General features: G+C 32.0%; 2 protein-coding genes across 13 annotated transcripts in view; one reads left to right on the forward strand and one right to left on the reverse strand.

Annotated features, from left to right (window-relative positions):
• Neurl4 (neuralized E3 ubiquitin protein ligase 4) overlaps positions 1–23,468 on the reverse strand; it is a 251,324-nt gene that overhangs the window by 147,547 nt on the left and 80,309 nt on the right. For 2 of the 9 annotated variants that reach the window (XM_073074332.1, XM_073074331.1), the window contains exons 2-3: positions 19,926–21,629; positions 3,046–3,211 (exon numbers count right to left, since the gene is read on the reverse strand). The exons of 1 other annotated variant lie outside the window; for it this stretch is intronic. In XM_073074332.1, the coding sequence (XP_072930433.1) occupies positions 3,046–3,198 (153 nt within the window). In that variant the 5' untranslated portion in view covers positions 3,199–3,211; positions 19,926–21,629. Of the gene's footprint in view, positions 1–3,045; positions 3,510–3,529; positions 3,637–19,925; positions 21,630–23,468 lie in introns of those variants that run through there. 6 more of the 9 variants (XM_073074333.1, XM_073074329.1, XM_073074330.1 and 3 more) reach the window with 6 other exon arrangements.
• LOC140743221 (uncharacterized) overlaps positions 2,776–23,468 on the forward strand; it is a 282,021-nt gene continuing 261,328 nt past the window's right edge. For all 4 annotated transcript variants that reach the window (XR_012102414.1, XR_012102412.1, XR_012102415.1 and 1 more), the window contains exons 1-3: positions 2,776–2,847; positions 5,627–5,695; positions 8,985–9,097. The gene's annotated coding sequence lies outside the window, so the exon portion shown is untranslated. The remainder of the gene's footprint in view (positions 2,848–5,626; positions 5,696–8,984; positions 9,098–23,468) is intronic.

Consider the following 23,468-nt stretch of genomic DNA (forward strand, 5'->3'; position numbering starts at 1 on the left):
CACCTCCTAAGAAGTTTAAGGTGTCACAATCGGCCGAAAAACTCATGGCGACAGTCTTTTGAGATTCAGAAGGAATTTTGTTAATTAATCCTTACTAATATTATAAATCCGAAAGTAACTATGTCTGTCTGTCTGGTTATCTTTTCTTCATGCCTAAATCACTGAACCGATTTTAATGAAATTTTGTACAAAGATAGTCTGAGACCCGAGAAAGGACATAGGATAGTTTTTATCTCAGAAATCCCACGAGAACTAGGGATGGCGATCTAAGATCGATTAATCGGAGAATCTAACTTTTGGACTAAAAAAATCGATATTAGTAAGAATTTAATCGTAAACTATGCATTTGATCAAGTGATGATCTTTAACAAAGTTGTTGTCCATGAGCCCACGAAGGTTTCAGAGTTTGTACGACCAATTTTCGCCAGACGCTGACACTTTCATTCCAATGAAGGCACGAATTTTCAGTTTTATGTATGTTAGTATGTCATATTATTTTCTTTTAAACGCGGGCGAAGCCGCGGGCAAAAACTAGTAGATTATAAAGATAAAGGTGTCTCTATAACCGAAGAATATTACGCAACAATCCTGGAGTGGTTAAAAGAAGCCATCAAAGAAAAAAGACGAGGAAAATTAACCAGAGGTGTCCTGTTGTTGCACGACAATGCGCTCGTACACAAGAGCCGTATTGCACTGGCTGGCCTGCATAAGGTGAGCGTTGATATTTTAAATTACCCACCCTATAGACCAGACCTGACTCCCAGCAATTATTATCTCTTTCCAAAAATGAAAAAAGAGCTTCGTGGAAAGACAATTTCTACAGACAAAGAAGTTAAGGAAGCAATGTCCTCACTACCCAATACCTATCATCTGTATTTTGAACAATGAACGAAAAAACGAAGAAATGAATATAATATTCATACGAATATAAAATCAAAATTATAATTGTATGTTGTATTTTAATGAAAGTACATTGTTGAGAACAAATAATGGTTGTTGTTGTTAGAAATTTAAAATGAAATATATTATCTGTTGTATGTTATAACGCCCAAATCTAGGAGCAGCGCGAGAACCAAGATGTGGATGCACCATAATGGTACAATTGAAATATGTGTGCAACCTACCAATATACACTTGACCAAACATTGTGGACTATGGCCTTCTCACTTTCCCTTAATCTCAGAACTTCCCCATGTCCAGCAGTGAGACTTTAATGAATAGAGAACTAAGTGACTTATGACTAATGTGTGTTAATACCATTAAAATAATGAAATTACTAAAGGCTACCTTTATAATTATAGCAATTATAGATTGTCGGTATTTTATTGAATATTAATTATAAAACAAACCTCATTCTTAACATTCACTACTAATAGTTCAAACCAGGCACATTCCTGTTGGTACTCCAGAACTTATCCCATTAGTAAACATTGTTGTTGACAATAAGTTTATGATTGAACATATCAACAAAATGTTTTAAATAAATTACAATTTAAACTTGAAACAGGTTTGCCTCATTTTATTATAACTAAATATAAATTATATAAAGACATGTAACACTCATAGCTAGTCCTTTAAACAACATCATTATCATCCACCCGTTACATGAGAAGAATAAGGCCATAGTCCACCGCGCTGGCCAAGCGCGAATTTCTAATATGCACATAACTATGAAAAATCAGACCAAATTGCTTTTACCACATTTACATTACTTATATAAGGTCTAATGAAAGATTTGTACTACAATTATAATATATTTCACAAACAGAACACAGGTAGTGACAGAAAAACATCTACCTAGTTACTTCATGCAAAGGTTAAATAGGTAAAATAGTAGTAACTTGTTGTTGTTGTAAATGAATTTTTAACATATAAATTGGAAGAATTTTATATATTTTACTGTAAATACACCAAATACGTAACACACTTAAAGCTATTTTGTATTGCAGAAGTAAATAATATGCCCTAAAGACATAATAAAGTCTCATTGTGGCTATACTTTTTATTTATTTATTTAAATCATATATTTATGAGCATTAGGTATGAGCCAGTAAGTAACATTAGAGGCTTATGAATTACCATAAAGAAATTAAATGTATTACATTTATAAATATAATAAATTGTTTATTAGGTACAATTCAGTTCAATTGTTAAATTTGAAATCAAGTAGTTAAATCGTTATTTATATCATTCATAATTATTATAGATCATAATATAATATCCACTAGATTAAGTAACCTAACAAATAACTTGTATGTTAACATCTATTTTACATTTAGAAGAGCTACATTTACTTAATTAATATAAATATTAATTAAATATTGAAGCATGATTGAGATGTAAACTATAACAATTTTCTTGTAAGGACTTAACTCAGATGTTGGACATTTTGGTTGGTTCAAATTATATGAGTCATTTATCATTACTATTTCAAACTGTAGTTTAAATGTTTCCCAGTGTTACTAAAACTAAACTTCAAATAATTAGTTAATGTTTTCATTTTGGCAATGTTGCGATTGTTATTATTCTATGAATAGGCACGTATTATCTTGTTTGTTATTTTAATTTAATTTACTTATATCGCTATTAAGATAAATTTACACTAACGTGATTAAATTAAATTAACGCCAAGACATATATGGTTATTTCAGTCATTTATAACTAAAAATCACCAATATAACTGTTAGTAAAATCAAACTTAGTACAATTTCAAAGTTTGAAGCAGCTGATCTGCGCGCGTCGAGAGGTTATATCCAAAATGACTTCTCACACTATTGACTTTTGACGCGTGCGTACTGCGTATTCACCAGAGACCAATTTGACAACCGAATGTCAAAGAGTGTCAACGTAAGTGCTTATTTACTTTGTTAAATTATGTATAAACAATTATTTATTATAGACATAAGACTGCATGCCACAAATCATCTTTTAATTGATTTTAATGTGTTAAAGACTGTACCTATACCGCTTAGGTTCTGATTGTGTCAAGTTTTCTGCCAAAGGGGTTATGTATGCAAACTTTTAAAATGATTGTTTTTTGCTTACCTTGCGGTCTATGCAGACTTCAAAGATGACATCATCAGGCAAAGGCTCCGCGGAGAGGATTAATCCATGATTAAACTCGACGAAATTGCGCACAGCTGTAGTATTATCGTGTAAAAGCGTTACACGATCGCCACAACGCCGATGAAACTTCATTTTACCGCTTATGCTATATAAATTCACACAAATTCTTATTGTTTACTAATCAAAGTTCAAAGTAGTTCAAATGCTTCATAAATTCACGAAATATTACAAGTGTCGTGCGCATCAGCATGTCCATTGTTCATACTTTCAATTTCAAATTTTAATTGACACATCCGGTAACGCCGCTTAAACTTTGTACTTTAGTTTGTAAATGCCTTAAATATGTATAATAGAATATACTATAAATTCGATTTTATTATTTTAGGCCTAAATAATTTTTTGGGAGCAATTTTTTATGTAAATAAATTGTAAACCTAAATAAAAATAACAAACAACAACAAACCGGATATGTCAACATCAAACACGTAACAATTTGACAAGTTTCCCCTTGCACACAACACAACACAACACACACAGCTGGCACGCGTTGTGCGCATGATCGTACTGAATTACTCATACTTTCTTGGTGAACTAAAGTCAACTCAAATAGTGAAGTCGCAATGTGATGCATGTGCTCGTTTAATATTGCATTAGGTTTTCATATTTCATGCGCATATGCGATCTTCTAGCCATAAAATACAATCTTCAAACAAATGTAATACATTTGTTTGAAGATTGTATTATAAGGTTTAGAAAATGAATTACTTAATACAAAAATAATTTAGTAAAATGAAATATATTTTTTTTAAAGTATGTGAATAATTATTAAAATAAATTTAAAGGGTGGTTTCATTAATAGACATTAACCAAAACGGAAATTAATGAGATATGAGTCTGATCTAAGTGACTCATTATATGTATAAATAATAATATTGGTATTTTTATAAATGGTCATACATTATAGAATAAAAATATATAGTACAAAGTAAATGTAAATGAGTAAAATATTACACGTAATTATTTAAATGTTTTGCTGAATATTCCAAGCATGAATACCTTATATTAAGTAGAATTGGAGAGAGTCAGATACGACAAAATTCGTAGAAATCATTATTTCAAAGTAACTCCAAAATATGAGGGCTTGTCTATTAATAAGTTTCCAAATATTAAAAAGAAATTCCGTTAAAATTATTTCGCTAATCAATTCAGTATCGATTATCATCGATATGCATTTTTCAAAGACAAAGAATTGTAATTTAATGTCAAATACTACGTATAATTCGATAAAATTCTCTGTGTGTGGTGCAGGGGCGCCACTGGCGATAGTTTCGTTAGTTAGTTCGTTAAGTTACAGGCTTTGGAAAAGTGTTATATTATTCACATATTTGAATCAGAAACTACTTTCAATTATCATTTTTTCGAAATAAGGGATTTTTAGTAGTAAAAAACAAATTCAATTACATTAAACGGAACGTCGTGCGAAAACAGTCTGTCATATGACATGCCACGTGTGTCAGCAAGTGACGTCACGATATTTTTAACAAAGTTAATTACGAAAGTACAATAGCGACACGCATTCTTTTAGGTGACGTCACTTTAGCTTCAGCCAATCCCGTGCGTTGCCAATCATGTGGACGAACACGAAAATGTAATGATTTTATTATTGATTTAGTAAAAAAATCACATGGACTTTTTAATTATTACTGGGAGTTGGCTTGTAAAAATATGTGCTTTTAAGCTAACAACAGTTAGATTGATATTTTCACTATTGTCAATATTTAACTTCACCCTATAATCAATATTTAACTTTCTATATGATTGGGATATGTAATCGCTACCTAATGTGTTGAATGAATTCAAATTTTCATATATTACTTTGTATTTTCTGATAAACATTAGGAGTATGTAGTAACGTTCGACAAAAGTTCGATTCCTGGCCGAAGCAGAAGACGATCAATCGACAAATCGCCGAAAGTTCAAAAACCCTAGAAAAATGAATTCAAATTTGGCTAAAAGGCGTGCGATATAAGGATTTTATTTTTTTATAATTTACTTTGCCCGTAGGTACAATGATAAACGACTTAAAAATTCGTTACTGTTTAAGCAAGTGATTTAAGTTTTAATAAGCAAATAAGGTTGAAAAATCAGAAGTGCGTGCCCGTTATTCGAACCTTGATTTGAAGGCCGCATTTCAACCACTAGTTGGTATTTTTTTGTTTTAATACATGCGTAGAAATGCTGGCATTAAACTGTAGAAGCTTAACGTACTTATGTAAGTTGAATCTTATTTTTTGAAATGAAAGCTTCATAGTTATTAACTGAAGCGACGATTCGTAATCAATTCTAACAAACAATATCAGATTCAGTGGGAAAATATTATATAGATTGATTATTCACTCAAACATCTAAAATCAATAATCGTTTCACTCAATTTTATATAAGTAGTTAACATATAGTTTATTAAAAATAAGTAGATAACATAAATAGTTTATTAAGTACATCACAAATATATGTATTTTTATTTTGAAATGTTAGTAATAAAGATTTTTTTTTGTTTCAGGCTGAAACTCAAGTTACTTGCAATATATGTAAAATATGTGCAGTTAACGAGGAAAACCGTTTACATAGCGTGAGTTTCATACATTTCTTTTACTTTACAATTTTTTCTATTTTTTATTTTCATACTAAGCTTTTCTCATTAAAATATAGTTTATAAAAGCTGACAATGATCACCACAAGTCAATTAATCCAATATACAAGCGATGAATGCTGGAAGGCGTTACGAGGCCAATTGTGATAAAAACTAAAACTGCATCATTATATATTTTTTAAATCTCTTTCCCTACCCTAGAATCAAACATGTTCACTTTGAAAAAAAACACCTTGTTTTAATTCACCATCGGATTTTATCGCTTATAAGGATCACATTTTTAAGAAGATACATATCTTATTCATATTACGTTGGCACTAAGTTCCCGTTATTTGTTAATTTAAACATTTCGCATATTAACAAATGTTGTAGCCTACATATTTTAGATGTTAAATTCATTCCAAAGGAGACGTTTTGTTCTCCCACATTTTCACATTTCTATGTTCGAAACCACAAACCTGTATTGTACCTAACTAAACAGGTGTATGGGAGAAAAGTTTAAAAAAAGAAATGATGCTGTTTTTATTTTTAAGTTACTAGTTAATTGATTGAATTATAAAAGTTACTACATATAAATAATTAATTACCCTCTACCCTCCGCTATTTCTACCCTGTATTTAATAAATTCAATTATGTATAACTTTTCTATTGATATTCATAATTAAGTGACGTTTAAATACATAAGAACTTGAAGCAGACATTACTAAAACTTTGCGTTTTTTCCTTTTTTTTTCTCTTTCGTGGTGCGCCGAGGCTGATTTTATAAATAGTCCTTTTTGGGAAAATTAACCTAATGGAAAAGTCAGAATCTAATATTTATTATACTATATAGAATATATACGATTTTAAACCAATATAAATATTTTTATTATCGAATTTATTGAAACATCCCAAATCGATTAGTAACATACTAGACTGCTTAGTACTATCATGCAATCGTAATGGTTTTAAGAGCTTGAATATAACTTTACCTTAAAAAGTATTTTGACGTCAATAAATATAAAAGTTAATACGATAATGTAACGATTAACGTTACGTTTTATTGCAATGCCTAGAATTTTTGCCCCCACACCACATTTGTACCGTCTAACTCAAGCACTCTATTACTGTTCTATTACTCCCTATTATCTGTCCTGCTTTTCCTTCTCTCTCTTTCACATAATTACGTCGGGGTGGCCCTTACGAATATGAATCGTGATTTCGTGGATAATTGTGATACTCACAATCATTGTTCACATTGCAATTATTCTGTTTTCATTTAGCTTGTTTAATAGAGTTATGAATTTCGTTATATTTATGGTTACAGTAATGTAGAAATTTAGGAAGGACCAGATTTATGAATAGTACCTTCTTACTTTTACGTAAAAGTGCGGAAATGTATTTTGATATTCTTTCATAGTCGTGTCATAATTCTTGGAAGATTCAACAGATTGCAATATCTAGAGCTACATAAATAACCTAGATTCAATATGATCTAAAAATTCTGCAGTTTTTACCAATGAAGGCAATGAAGATTGATGTGTGGTGGAAAGTTTTGGCGGCAGTTAGGTTAAAGTTTTAACTGTTTTTTTTTAACCTTAACTCGTAAGTGAATAGAACATAGATTAATAAATAATCGCCGTTATGCCCTGCAAGAACCAATAAGCTTAATCTACAGGTCTCTAATCATTTACATCATTATTTTTCTGTAAAAAATAGGAAATCGATAAGTTCTGTGGGTCGGCCAGCCCTAAGATAAAAAAAATAATCTTAAACGCTGCGTCCGCAAGCTTGCAGAACCCTTACAAATTCAAGCGTGTGGATAGCGTGTTTGACTTGGATTGTGTAAGTTTGCAAGCTCTTATAGCATGGCTTTTGATGAAGCCAGACGTATGAAGAGGTTCGAGGTTTGCGACAAACACCAAGCTTGCGGACGCATAAGTGTACCTAAGTTAATATAAATAAATAAATTTGTATAGTATCAACTTGCTTATTCAAGTGCATCACTAGTATCACAGTAAGCGTTGTCCATTATGAAATGAAAAAAAAAAAACTGTTCTCATTCACAAAATATACCATAGCAAATCAAACAATTATTGTAGCAAAAGCAACAAATCAACAAACGTATACAAAATAACATACCGCCTCTCTTTTCCTCGCCCATTTTCTATACAGCAGGGAGGTGAGATTGAGATAAGAAAGAAATTGAATATATGTGGAAACAAATGGGTTTACGACCATTTGCAAACATTGATTGCAATCGAAATTATCAACTCGTCATTGTTAACAAGCTGTTTTTTATACAATTATATACAATTTTACGATACTTACAACATTTTTATTGTATTATTTAATATAAATGCCCATTGAAGCAATTTTATTTTATAGCTAGGTATAGAAGTTATAATTAAGTACATAATAGGCAACAAAATGTACATTTATTTTCACAGACCACAGTATTTGTTATTTTATTTTAATTTTAATACTATTTTTTTGGATATTAAGTATATGGGTAAACACAGGCATAAACAAAATTAAAAAAAAAGATTGTATAAAAAGAACATGAAAAAACAAGAAAATGTTTGCAGTGTGAATTGCTTTGTTAAAAAATGTTACTGCACATTTAGTGGGGATTTAATTAGCTAAGAAATAATTAGCACAGCGGCGAGTGTTTTATGCAGAGAAGCTTAAAAAGGGAAAGTTAATTTATATACCTACTCACTCCGTAGTGTACAAAAATATCAGGTGCTTGCGTTGTAAAAAATTGAATACCAATAGGTCTTACTTTTTTGTAATGTATGCCACATGTGATTTAAATATTTTAATTTTCAAATTTATTATTTAGTTCAGATTGTCCGACAATTAGCTCATTGAATTAAGATCTGATCAGTCTGTCTATGGTCATTGTGAAAAAGAGCAGCATTTTTTACAATTTTATTCATAGTGACGAACTCAGATTCAAATATCTACCTACTCAACATTTTTATGAAAATACGTTTTAAATAATGTGAAATGATTATAATTTTTTTTCGGTACTTATGTAATAACATGTCAAAATGATTTACAATGCTTTTTAACGGTTATAATCTCGGTGCTGTAGGCATCGTGCTTAACGTAAGATTTTTTATGGTAAAATAGCAAAACATTCCAAATTGCAATCTCCATACACTTTGAAATAAGTACCTATTTTGTGTTCTTACTTTTATACTTACAAATAAGAACTGTCTGTCTTTTCTATAATACCTACTTAAGTTACGCTTTTTCGTATTTTATTCTTTCTTTGTTGCAGTTGGTTGAAGGAAAATTATGGACGACGATACAGACATCGTGATATTTGATTGCGTCGAGCCTTGGACCTTCTGTGGTAGCTGCATTGAATTGTGTACGACGTTGCCTGTTATGGTAAGTACTTTACTTATTATTTCGTTCATAAACATTATTAATGGATCAAATTACAGCAATGGTAAAGTTTTACAAGAAACTAAGTCGAGAATATCCAAATATAACGACGTCCCGAGTCTCGTACGGTGAAATTTTATAAATCTATTTTGTCATTACTGAACAAGTAACAAATTGATATTTATACACTGAGTGCTTTATAATAAGAAATAATATTCATTTTTTATTCTAGTATATAAATGTGATTTTTTTAGTTATCTTCAATGTAATAATTTTATTTTATTATAAGTCTGAAGTTTCAGCTTAATATTTTATTTATTCGTGTACAACGACATCTATCGAGGTTTTTAAAGTACTAATACCATGGAATGTTTACTTGCTCTGAAGGTTCTCTTAGTATCATACAAAATGACAGATGGCGATGCAGGCAATGTTATCTAGACAGTGTAATCAGCGACATCTATTCTTATTCGACAACATTAACGGCTACAAGAATGATGTAAGGAAACTTTTCTGACAGTATTTAATTTTCTGAGCAATCTAGAAAGAAAAGAAAGGGTTTATGTGCACCAGATTACACAGATGTCATAGTTAATCTGAGCTAACCTTTCTTGAGTTTGTTTTAATGCTACAAACGCAGTCCTCGGTCAATTGGTCACCGAAAATGAACATAAAAGTGAGTAGCATTAACATTTTGGAATTTAACACAGAAAAAAATGAAGCATTTGAAAAGCAGTAGGTAATAGTTATCGTTTTAATAAATTTTATGTACCCAATTACTTTATTTTACTCTGAGTCCGAGGTATCAAAGTTTAATATTTTATTTATCCGGGTACCACGACATCTATCGAAGTTTTCAAAGTACTAATACCATGGAATGTTTACTTGCTCTGAAGGTTCTCTTAGTATCATACAAAATGACAGATGGCGATGCAGTCAATGTTATCTAGACAATGTAATCAGCGACATCTATTCTTATTCGACAACATTAAAGATTGCAGGAATGATGTAAAACTTTTCTGACAGTATTTAATACAAATTTTCTGAGCATGCTAGAAAGAGAAGAAAGGGTCTATGTGCACCAACCTTTCTTGAGCTTGTTTAAATGCTACACACGCAGTCCACGGTCAGTTGGTCACCGAAAATGGCTTAAAACTAAGTAGCATTAACATTTTGGAATATGACACAGAAAAAATGAAGCATTTGAAAAGCAGTAGATAATCGTTATCGTTTTAATTAATTTTAATGTACCCAATTATTTTATTTTACTCTGGAGTCCAAGGAATCAATGTTTAATATTTTATTTATGTGTGTACACCGACATCTATCGAGGTTTACGAAGCACTTTTATCACTGAGTGCTTACTTGCTCTGAAGGTTATCTTCGCAATATATACCAAACGATAGATGCCGTTGTACGCAGTATTATCTGGCAACAATATTAAAATTGACACCACCTAGTCTTACCGTGGACCCACAGTGCGAATATCAAACACGCATAGAAAATAGCACTTTTTTTTTATAATAGCTAGTCCTATCACGGACATTCATAATCAAAAACAGATACCTATGATTGGACGTTGCTACCCCTGAGGACTATGTTGGAAATTCCAACCAGGTTCCAAACAATCCAAACAGTTGGAAGTTTGGAACGTTGGATACCCACTTATATATCTCGCATATCTCTAAAAGATTATATTATTTAGAAACCTCTTGCTTGAAACCTTAAAATTTTTTGGCTGATATTGAAGCGGGGTCGGGTTTCGCGAAATATTTTCTGAACTTATCTACGTTGATTTAAATCGTAGCAGTAATATTGATCTTTCATGCGGTCGTCTATGAATATATGATGCGGCGAATTCGCCATTTCGAGTGTCATTTTGTCTGTGACCTACATACGACGACTATTGCCGAAATTGTTGGCACAATTTGAGACCACAGTCGTGCAGATGATTTGATTTAAAGTGAGGTTTTAGGCTGTATAAAATGTGTGTATTGGTTAGTTAGAAAAGTTACTTGTGTTCCAGTTAGATATTTATGTAACTTGAAACTATAACAATTAATCTGTCATAATTATCTTCATTAACCCCGTGATGTGAAGAATTTAGGCCATAATGTATCAGGTTGCAAATTGCGGGTCGCTAGACTTTACGCGTCTTAAAATTTGTTTAAGTAACACTCAGCCGGTCCTTGTGATATCTTTCAGCCATAGATTAGTAAAGATACTTCGCCGCCTTGAAATTGAATGAAGCCGCAAATGGTTTATTAAAGTAAGTTCTTTTTTTGAATTCTTGACAAATAAATACATTTTTTGAGAAAATTTACGAATAAATAACTAATACTGCGTAATTTTCATGATAATTAAATAATTTATAATAATAATTTCAAATATTTTAAGGACACTTTAGCACGGAGACGTGGCAAAACTTTTTTACGCAACTATTTCAATTCTCAAAACTGGGTACATTTTTTTGTTAGGAGTGAGTAATCTTTACTAATCTATGCTTTCAGCATTAAAGATCATTAATTTCTAATACGCAACTATCTCCTAAAATCAAACAAAGAGTCTGGGAAATCTAGAATTTCAACCTTAGACCTCTTGTATACATAAAAAGCGGAAACACATACAACTAGGCTATTTTCTAGACTGGTGTTTTGTTTTATCAATCAACATAACTGATTTAATCTGTAGCTATTGTGCGGTTTTGGTAGTGCTGCGTCAATGAATGTGTAAACTGAGACTAGAGTGCACATTGAATTTAAAATTCTGTATTAATAAAGGAAATATTAATATCGGCCGTAAATAAACTTATTTATTTCGCATCAATAGTATTTCATAAATGCATAAAAGAATGTAATTTGATCGTTTGATTCATTCTATTTTGCAGTCAGTCTCATAAACAAAGATAACCAAATAATCTGCTGGTATATTAGTCAATTGATTGTATGTAAAGCTAATAGCTACGGATATTATTATTTATTAGCAAAACTATGTGCGAATAAATTATGTCTATGGGACTTGTACGAGCTATTCATCCTGCCGTTCGCATGTCGGGGTTTATAACATTGATTTTTTTAGCAATGACATGATGTCTGACAGCGGCGGACTAAGGTCGTCGGCGGCCCAGGGCGGAAATGTTGAATTAGGGCCGGGGCGGAAAGATTTTTCCCTAATCAATACAAATTTTACAGATTGACGATCTTTTTTAGTAATAACACATAACCAATACAGATATTTCTTGTATGAAAACATTTTCTGCCGTTTTTTCGGAAGGGTTAGCAACTGTGGGACGCCTGGGGGACGGAGGAGGACCGCCCCTTCCATTAGTCCGCTAGAGATGTCTGCTATTATTTTCCATACAGTTATATGAAAAAGCCTGTGGTAAATATACTAAGGGTGAAAGATGTTTATAATATGGAATAATATAACGGATTAACGCATAAAACGATCGCGCTATAGACGGATGGAACGCAATATGTAATTATAAGGGATCGGAGCTCTAATGAGTGTTTTGGTGCATAGCGTACTCGTACTATACCTACTCTTAGTGAATGTTCCCTTTTTGAGATTAACATTTATTTTAGCGCAATAATTATTTTAATGAAAACTGTTCTAGTTTTTAATTAATGTTAATTAATGTTACATGGTTCAATCCTGTATATACTCGTATGAAGCGCTTTAGATTCGTATTTATATAAAATTTGTTACTAATTATAACCTTAAGTATCTTAAGATTTTCAACCGACTTCCCACAAAAGAGAGGTTATTCAAATATCAGAAATTTGTAAATCTAAACTACATAAATTATTTCACAATATTCCTGTACCATTACGTACACGCTACAATTGATCGCAGTATCATTGCAGCAGTACGCATGCCCAGTTTACCCTGTGTGTGTAACAATCACGAGATATACCTTCGACCTGGAATTATTCCAGGCAGAACTATTCCATTGTATTGCTCAATTGAACAGATTATATATATAAACCTCGATTGACAACGATCTCGTCGTCAATCGAGGTCGTTCTCGATTTTCAATAAATAGCCCACTTGAAGTGTATTTTGAAACTAGCAGCTTTGTAATTGTAAGCTCAAAAATACGATTGATTGAATTTGATTACTATTAATAATTAACAATAGTGAAAACGCATACTTATTGTAGTCATAATGGTATACATGGGTCGTAAAATTTTTCAGGACATATTTTCTTATGTCCTACCCATTCGGATGTGCAAAATAAGGTATTTATAAGGAATTAAAATATTTACAATTAGCATTTATACAATTGCAATAGAAACAAAATTATCTTCAAAACAATAGCTAGGACAAAAATACAAAGAAAACTTAGTCAAATTTGGCATTAAAATAATCGCGTAAGGTATAAACATTCCATTCTATGAGCCATTCCTGTAACTTTCTTCGAAATTTATTTAATGATAATTCCTTAAAGAAATTACGTAATTTATTATATATTTGAATAACACAATTGTTGACATTACGTCTTGATCTTCTAGGCGAGATTTCTAAGTCTAGACTAAAATAATTGGAATGTTCTCTTACAAATATGCAGACTGCTCTGATATACATAAATGTCAGAGTTAATAACTTAAGTTGTCTGAATAATGAATGGCCTGCAACTAGTCATTGGCCATTACCCCACATACTGCTCGAATTGCCTTTTTTTGAATTGTGAAGGCTTTATCAACATCAACAGAATTTTCCCACAGTAAAAGTCCATATGACAGAGTAGACGACACATATCCGTAATATACACTAAGCGATGCACTTTGAGATACCGTTAATCTTAAGCGTCTCCTAGCAAATACAATTTGGCAAGTTTTTCGCATACTGTTAAAACATGATTCTACTTTAAGTTGTCATCGATTGTAACAGCCAAGTATTTAATGTTTTCTACCATTTGTCTTTTTTGTTGAACAAAAATGTATTATTTTAGTTATACTAATAGTCAGTTTAAGTCTTTGAGCCAGTCTATAATATAAATTGGTGTTTTAATTATTTCCTTGTGCAAATTATTAAGTGTATCACTTTTTACGACGATAGTTGTATCATCTGCAAATAAAATTGTTTTATGTTGCGTTATTTGGGGTAGATCATTAATATATAAAAGAAATAAAAAAGGTCACAGTACACTACTTTGTGGCATTCCCAAATTGGTTAGTTTTGCACTATAGTCGTCACAATTTAATAGGCCCATTTTGACACATGCCATCCTAATGTCATTAATGTTTTTAACTAACTTTTTAGTGGGCAGTTTACGACGGATCTTGCGGCTTCAAATCATTCGGAAGAAACCATAATCGTTTAACTTTCAAATAATAGAAACTTAGAATTACCAATAATTAATTATTAATCCCTTTTTAATCATAACAACAATAAAATAATCAAGAATTTGTTTCTTAATGAATGATAAACCGAAAAAAATACAGTTTACGAGCGATCCTTTATTTAACCTTCTAATCATGATCATTTTTTTTAATTACACTAGAATTTATTTTCTTTTCTTATTTTTATTAAATATTTAAATGATTTATAATAATATTAAATAGATATTCTGTTTACAAAATATTAAGGTATCTATACAGTACGATGTGGGGTTGTTATCGATTTGTCCTAAAAAACGGTTTCTTTGGTTATCGATTTGCATATCACATGCTTAGTGCCTAGGCCAAAATGGGCCTATTAAATTGTGAGGACTATAGATTGGCAAGTTATTTTTTTACTATTTATTATTTTCGATACCTCTGTATTTGGTTTTCTGTCATGAAGGTAGTTTTTAAGCCATTCGACTGGTTGCCCACGGATACCCTACTTTTCTAATTTGTCTATCAAAATTTGATGATGTAGAAAATCCAATGCCCTGGTCGTATCTAAAAATATTGGTGCCACATGTATTTTGTAATTTAATGCCTGTGAGACTTCATTAACTAAATTATAACAGGCTAAAGTTGTGGACTTCTTTTTTATAAAACCAAATTGCTCGTTTCTTAATATATATACTTGGTACATGGTATGTGCGTATAACCTTTTTAGCATTGCTTGCTCGAAAATTTTTGATATTACAGGCATAAGAGCCACTGGTCTGTAATTAGACATATCCTGTGGATTAAGTTTTTAAATAAAGGTTTAATGGCTGATGTTTTAAGTGCTTTTGGATAGCGAAGAATATTCTGCACATTTCTTGATGACCCTTGTACTAATGCCATCATATCCGACTGAATTAGTATTTTTGAAGCATTTAATAATTGAGTTGATTTCGGCACCATCTACAGTTGTCAAAAATAAGGAGTTAGTATTAACATTATTAACTTCATTTTAAAATGTAGCGTTAATAGCAATGGTAAGCAGTATTTTTTTTTAAATTTAATTTGAAATGCAATTAAACAAATGCCATATAAAACACGCAATACGAGGTAATAAGCAGTTTTAATCGCTGCTGTGTTTTAAATTGAAGGGAGTAATAAGGAAGTACTAATCCGAGGCATTCCAACTTGGTCCTGAGAGGTAGAAACGCGTCTATGGTTAAACTCCAAGTAAAACTGTAAAGTTACCTACCTGGGGTATATTACATATTTCCAGAGGCGGTAGTGGATACATACCATCAGTCGGTCTGAGTGTTTATTTGCTACTTCTATATTATGAAAAAAGAACGTGTTTTTCGACTCATGACTGAATTGACGTATTCGCCCTCTTAATATAATCTGTTACCTACTTGGTAAACCTTGTACTGCGCCTATTTTTAAACTAAAAACTAATATTGGTATGGGTAATGTAAAAACACTTAACATCTCCGATGACCTTGGTAAGTATGAGAAAAACAATGAGAAATTTACCTAAGTACCATGCTTAATACTAATACAGATGCTTGCGTAAACTTTATGGTCACACCACCAGAGATAGCAAGAAATCTGAATTACAATTTAAAATATTACGAACGGTATTTATACTGTTGTTCTTAAACGTTAGTCGAGCGTAGTCCCTACCGTGTCATGGCGGCTACACAGTATCGATTTTATGGTCATTAAGTCGAAAGAGGCAACGTTAGGCTTAAAGTAGAATTTAAAATAACTGCTATATTCATTTTCTTTTCAATTTCTGAGGCAGAGTTTATAAGTGAAATCCTATTCAAATAAGTCATTTTTATAAACGTATATGCAAGTTTTAGTATAACACAATCTTATATATAACGGCGCGAGCTATTATTTTCCATTAATTTTAGTTAATTTTGAGTTGAAGCTATTTAATCTTATTTTATGATTTCTATTAAAATTACTTCATTAACAATTATTTTAGTAGACTATATTTTTGGAGCGGGTAACTCCGGATGGGTTTGCAAGTGTCGCCTTTTTGTTATAAGAACTGTGATTATTGTTTGGTTTTTGAGAGTGAGTTGACAATTGACGTTGATGGCGTGTCGACTTGTAAATCCATCGGCTCCCAATTTATTATTTTCTTGTGTGCTTCTTTTGTGGAACCGAGAACAGTTGGTGCACTATGAAGGAACGCCATCTGGCATTTCCATATCGATCAGACGCGAGGCTCGGCGATCTGACATATATAAAATTCTCGTGTCACAATGTTAGTTACCGTACTCCTCCGAAACGGCTTTACCGATTTTTACCAAATTTTATATGCATATTCAGTAGGTCTGAGAATCGGTTACTATCTATTTTTCATACCCTTAAGTGATAAGAGTTGTTCACCATTAACATTTTTTTTATATGACAACACAACGTTTGCCGGGTCAGCTAGTTATAGTATATTATTTAAAAAATACCTAGCGATAACGGCCATGCAATCGACCAGGCTATTTACATATTTTCTTCACATTATCACTCCATGTATTTTATTAATTAGCTTCATATTTACAGACGTTAAAGCGGCTTGCATGAACTTGACCTCGTCGTTGATTGAATTCTGTAATTTTTTTATGCACAAAATATTTATTTTCGAGTATTTTTTACTCTGGCAAACAGCTACGGATACAGTGATTTCTGATTCAGACGGGCATGACGAAGAATGTCATAAAGCAGATAAACGCTCCGTGTTACATACAGCGAACAGAAAACGTAGCCAAAAAGAAAAGCACGAAATTGCTTTCCATTTTGTGTGTACATAAACGGCACATTTCTCTCTCCTATCGCATATTTGTTTTGTCTGACGGCGTGCACAATACAGGGTAAATTTTTCAAATGGGCCTTCAGGGTCAAATTCGAAACTACAAGAAATAGCGAAAAATGCTGAAAGAAGTTACGGGGTCGATTATGATAAAAATTAAAACTGTTTTACATTTTTTTTTAATCTATTTCTCTAGCCGGGAATCGAACGAGTTCGTTTTGAAAAACACATTTTGTATCATTCCTCCCTCGGATAGGATCGGATAATAAGGATCAAATTCTGGGAAGTAATGATGAATGAGAAATTAAAGGAAATGGCTAACTTTAAATACAATTTTCTTTCCTATATTTTTATACTAATCCTCAACAAATTTTTTGTTACGCGCTTATGCGCTTTTTTTTCAAAATGCACTCGTTCCATACTCGGCTAATGAAAAAGGTTTTTTCTAAACTAACGATGCAATGTTAGTTTTTATTAAAATCGCCCTCGTAACTGCTTTCGGCATTTTTTGCTAATCCTTTTAGTTTCAGCTTATAACCTGAAGGCCCATTTGAAAAGTTCACCCTGTATAGCTACCTAACGGAATTTGACAGATGCATCGTCGGATCGTAATGTGATTTCAGAACGGTGAAACTGAATTTTTAAACGTGTCCAAAACTTTACTTATAAACGGGGCCATTTTCCAGATCACTGACTTAAGTATAGTTAGTTTCATGGAGCATAGTAGGTATACATCGACTTCCCGATTATATTGCATAAAAATTTCATTAGATCCTCACGTTGCGATTACGCGCACATGGACTTCTTTTTGTTTAGAGATTACATGATAACAGTTAAACGTCACCGTAACATTGAAATTAACAGTAAGACGTTTAAACAGATTTTATTGTCTCATGACAACAAAGAATCAAGTACTGAGGATTAAGGATGAATTGATTGAATGATAGAAATTGCAAATCAGAATGTTTTCTGTACAATCACAACCATACAGTGGCTATCATAGCCCTATCACATAAATAATATATCACATAAATAAACAGGAGAGAACATACATAAATTTAGATTCAAAACAGTAACTTAGATTATACAATTCTGATCGACAGGTAGGTATTATATTTTAGTACTCGTACCTGCTGATTTTGGATTATACATTAGGATAGCAACCTAAATGTAATGTAGTCATATTTGGAAAATGAAGTAGGTACCAAAGTGATGTGTGGCATTTAGTGGAAGCACTTGTAACAACCTTATAGCATAAATTTTAATCTGTTCCGCGAATGTAGGTTCGAAGTTGAAATTTCAAATATATCACTGTGTGATTTTTCTAAAAGTAGGTACCTAAAGAATAAAATATATGGTGAAGGAAAACATCGCGAGGGAATCCCATATGTATACGGTCGTTTTTTACCGAATGGGTTGTCCCTACTGCATAGGACTAACACATTTTAATATAATTATTTTAGGTATTTTGTTCAGGTTTTTCATGTCATCATTAAGGTCATCAGCCGTACTTTTTTTGACAAAATATTCAATTGTCCGTTATAAGGAATGAAACTTAGAGACTAGACAAATTTAATGTTTTTCTTTGCTCCATTTTTATAATAAGATTTAAATTTCATCTAGTCATCACCCTTAAAACAAATACAGCAGTGCTTAAATTTCATCATTGGGCATTATAAGTTACTCGTTGTCGATTTTAATATAATTATGCGAAAGATGCCCATATGAATTAGGTACACTATTAAATTATAATGTAAGTAAAATTAAAGTGTTTATCTTTCATAATGTGAAGGAAGAGCATGCAAGCAGAGTCTAAAGATAAAACAAATAATGTAGTATTGTAACCCATGCGAACAGAAGCGTGCGTAGGTACGGACTAATATAGTAGTAGTTTGGACAAGCGCGAATAGTCTTAGTTGTGTTTCAAATTAATTATTTTTTTGGCTAATTTATTGCAAAGAAATTTAATGCACTGTGCAATAATGAATTATCAGATTACTTTAACGATGGAAAATGTAAGAGCGAAATATTACATAAAATATTAAAACTACGAACTAAAGAAATTGAATTCAACCACATTGAAGCCACCGATGTACTAATTCCAATTCTGGATATTTAGTTAAAAAAAATCCCCGCCTTGTCCCGCTTTCTCTTGTTCTATTCTAAATCCATTAGGTATACCCGAAATAATGTTACTGAACTCGGGCGGTTGTCGGGGTCGGCGTGGAAAAATCAATAAATCTGCTACTTGGGGTGGGTCTAGTCGTTGACTACGGGGGTGGAGGAGACGATTAATGTGCCAGCTTAAATATCAATCAAGTTTCTAAATTTCTATTAACATTACTAGTGATGCACTCGTTAAGACTTATATGAACTTTATAATTAAAAAGCTGTACATATATATTACTGTAATAAAATAAAATACACTGTACCTATTATAATATATGCGTATCAAAATAAATAGTTAAACTAAATTAAAATAACATATCGTATTTATTGCTCCTGTTTGAGAAATGAAAAGTCTCATCGTAGGTACACGCAATATAAGGGACATTCCAACTAAATACGGAAAACCAAATACAACAACAACTGAATGTAACTTAAAACTCAGTAGATATAAAAATTCTTTCGATTATAAAAGTGCTGACACAAATAAAAATCGCTGCGGAGTTGAAAACGTTACAGTATTACTTACTCGAACACAATGGGATCAGAAATCCGGCTTCACAGCATCCCTCGTTGTATAGGGGTCAGAGCGCAAACGCTCGAAATTGCGAAACTAAACTCAAAGGCACCTAAATAAGTTATAAATTATTATGAACTATGTCTAAGCTAGCTAGCCTTGCTAGTCATTTCTACCTCAACGTGAGGCACATCATTTTCGTCTTTACTGATTCATATTTTATGTATAAAATACTTTTACTTATAATTATTGTCCATCATTAGACACATTTGGTATTTTTCTCTTCTATTAATTATTGGCGATATAAAAAATCTTCCAATGCGACAATGTAGACATTTTTCTCTCAACCTTGGAAGAAAATATAATTCCGGCGAGTCGGGGCGAGTCTGTTTTGTTATTCTTGTCGGCACAACCCTCTTATTTACTTCTTTTTATGTTCGTATTATATATGTACTACATATGTCGAATTTTGTCTTTGAAGATTCAGTTTAGCTTGATGATCAATTACAGTTGTAATAATCGTCTTCATAAAACAGGACAGTTTTTCTTCATATCAAGAGGAAGTGATAAACTAGTATCAGTGTTTATAATTTGGAAGTAAATAAATTAAAGACTCAAAATCATAATTGTAATATAATATATCCAGCGTCACCTCAACATGGGTGCATCGTTATCTTCCGTTGGTGTAAATTGTTACTTTTGTTTGCGTCATGATTTTATCAACAATCGTTCATGAAGTGCCATGTTTACAACGTTACTTTTGGCACATTTACAGAATCGCATTGCCCTTTCATCATGAGATTACTTCATAAAAAGTTTTCAATATGCTATCTTTTCAGACAGAGCCCGCAGTCTTAAGTGCAATTGTAAGTCTTTTCTCAGTCCTTCATAGTAAAATAACCATTGCTTATGATTCGTAAACTCAATCAATAATCAGATTTAAATATATATATATCTGTATCAAAGGCAGTGTTAATGTACTTATATTAAATTATAAATATGTTTAAGCTTAATCAAATTGAAATTGAGTTAACTTTAAAACTTCCTTTCCATTCACAATATTTATAGTGTTGTTTCAATTTGAACACTGTGTTGTATAATGGTAAATTATATTACAGTCACTGTGTACGCTTGGTATATTGTAGCTACCGAAGATATTTCATATTGAAGATGAAGTTTTGCTTGGAATTCTCGTGAACATAATGAAAAATCCCTTTAATGCTCTCCTTTCTATATTATCCGATACGTGCACCAACAATATGTCCCATATATATTGTACTAGAAGCTTATTTCCTTCAATTTCCTATTTTTAAACATTCATATTTGTCGTCTTATTTTTCTTAAACACAGGATCGTTGTTCATTATCGTCATTGGTTCTTCAATTGTCATATCTTTTTACTTTTTGAATATGAAATAAATATTAGGAAAATTTGTTATGATTTTTTGTCATATTTTTGGAATATTGACGAAGAATCGAAGTTGTTTGCAAGTATGTGAACATATTTTCTATGTTTTCAAAGTCTCTATTCATTAATTGTTTATTTATGGTGAACGAGGTACAGGTTTATTTTATTGTATTTCTTGGATTTCAATCTTCATCTGTATCGATTACGCTGTATACTTGAGTTCAATCTATAAACAAATCGAATTCTTCTTGCTTTATTCGTATAAAATATGCTTCATCTCTCCATGGAGCAGTCTTATCCGTTCGAGACCTAGAAAGAACGAAAGGAATATGTTTAGAACAATCTAAAAGAATCATTAGTTTTTATAAAGGGCAACTATAAAACTAAAAGATTTTCTATTTCAATGCTTTTTATACTTATATAGTTGGACAGCTTTATTATAAGTCTTTATTATAAGCTTTATATATAGTTGGACAGCTTTATTATAAGTCTTTATTTAGCTTTATTATAAGTTTATTATAAGCCTTCCTGAAAAAGTCGAAGGAAATAATTGTGCCTATAATTAGCGATTTAATTAACCTAAGTTTCGAAAAAGGTGTATTCCCGGAGGCTTTTAAGCAATCGATTATAACTCCGGTATATAAGAGCGGAACTAGAGAAGAAATTACTAATTATAGACCAATATCGGTCTTAACTTCTATCTCTAAGATCATGGAAAAGCTAATAAATAAAAGACTCCTTAACTATCTTGACAAATTCAACATTATTTCTAAGTCACAGTATGGTTTCCGTAAAGGCTTATCCACCGAGGATGCTGTAGGAGATCTCAGTAAATTAATTGTTCAACATGTTGATAAAAATAAAAAGTGTTTGACGGTGTTTTTGGACTTAAAAAATGCCTTCGATACAGTATCTGTACCGATTCTGTTGTGGAGATTAGAAAGTCTGGGCTTAAGGGGGAAATCTCTGTCTCTTTTTGCAAGCTACCTTGAAAATAGGAAACAGTCAGTCAAAATTGGAGGTTTCATAAGTGATCCTATAACGGTCAATTACGGAGTCCCCCAAGGAAGTGTGCTTGGCCCGACCCTATTTTTGATATATATAAATCAATTATGTAATATGGAACTTAGGGACGGGCAGCTGCTTTCATACGCAGATGATACTGCAATTGTTTTCGCAGGAGATACGTGGTCCTCTGTAAAGAAAACAGCAGAATTAGGTCTGGCCGAGGTAGCAAAGTGGCTAAATGAGAACTTACTAACTTTGAACATCTCTAAAACAAATTATGTCTGCTTTACGAAATCTAATAAAACACAACCACCACCGGACTTTAAAATAAAAATTCATAGATGTCCAGACTTACACTCTGACTGTGACTGTCCTCAAATAAATAAAGTATCCAATGTAAAATACCTTGGGGTTATGGTTGACCAGAGGTTAACTTGGTATTCGCATCTGGATTTGATGGCAACCCGGATTAGGAAACTAATCTGGATATTTAAGTCCCTGCGGCATGTATGTACAAAATCATTGCTAAATAAAGTATACATAGCCCTAGTCCAATCTACGATGAGCTACTGCATTCCTATATGGGGCGGAGCAGCTAAGACAAGGTTCCTTGAACTTGAAAGAGCTCAAAGATGCCTGATAAAAGTGATGTACTGCAAACCGTATAGATTCCCCACTTCTGATTTATACAAATTGTCTGGCCTGCTCTCGGTAAGAAAACTTTACGTATCAGCAACTATTCTAAAACTTCATAAAAGCTTAAAATATCAGCCTCCAGTGGCGAATAAACGTAGAAAGTATACATTGCCCTATACCGACCTATTTAAAAGTAAATTTGCATCAAGACAATACGTTAGACTATCTATTTATCTATTTAATAAAATAAACCAGGATGTAGATATATACACTATGAAATACTATGACTGTAAAAAATGTTTAAAAGATTGGTTACAAAAACTTAATTATGAAGAAACAGAATCTCTTCTTTGTACCTTCACCTGATGCACCTTACACTTACATATACACATACGTAAGCATACACACACATTCACACACATTCACACACATCCACACACACACACACACACACACACACACACACACACAGACATAATACACAGATACTATTTCATATTCACT

Source organism: Epargyreus clarus, unplaced genomic scaffold (genome assembly GCF_041222505.1).
Source record: "Epargyreus clarus isolate Ecla_fem2 unplaced genomic scaffold, WU_Ecla_fem_2.2 ptg000007l, whole genome shotgun sequence".
NCBI classification, from domain to species: Eukaryota; Metazoa; Arthropoda; class Insecta; order Lepidoptera; family Hesperiidae; genus Epargyreus; species Epargyreus clarus.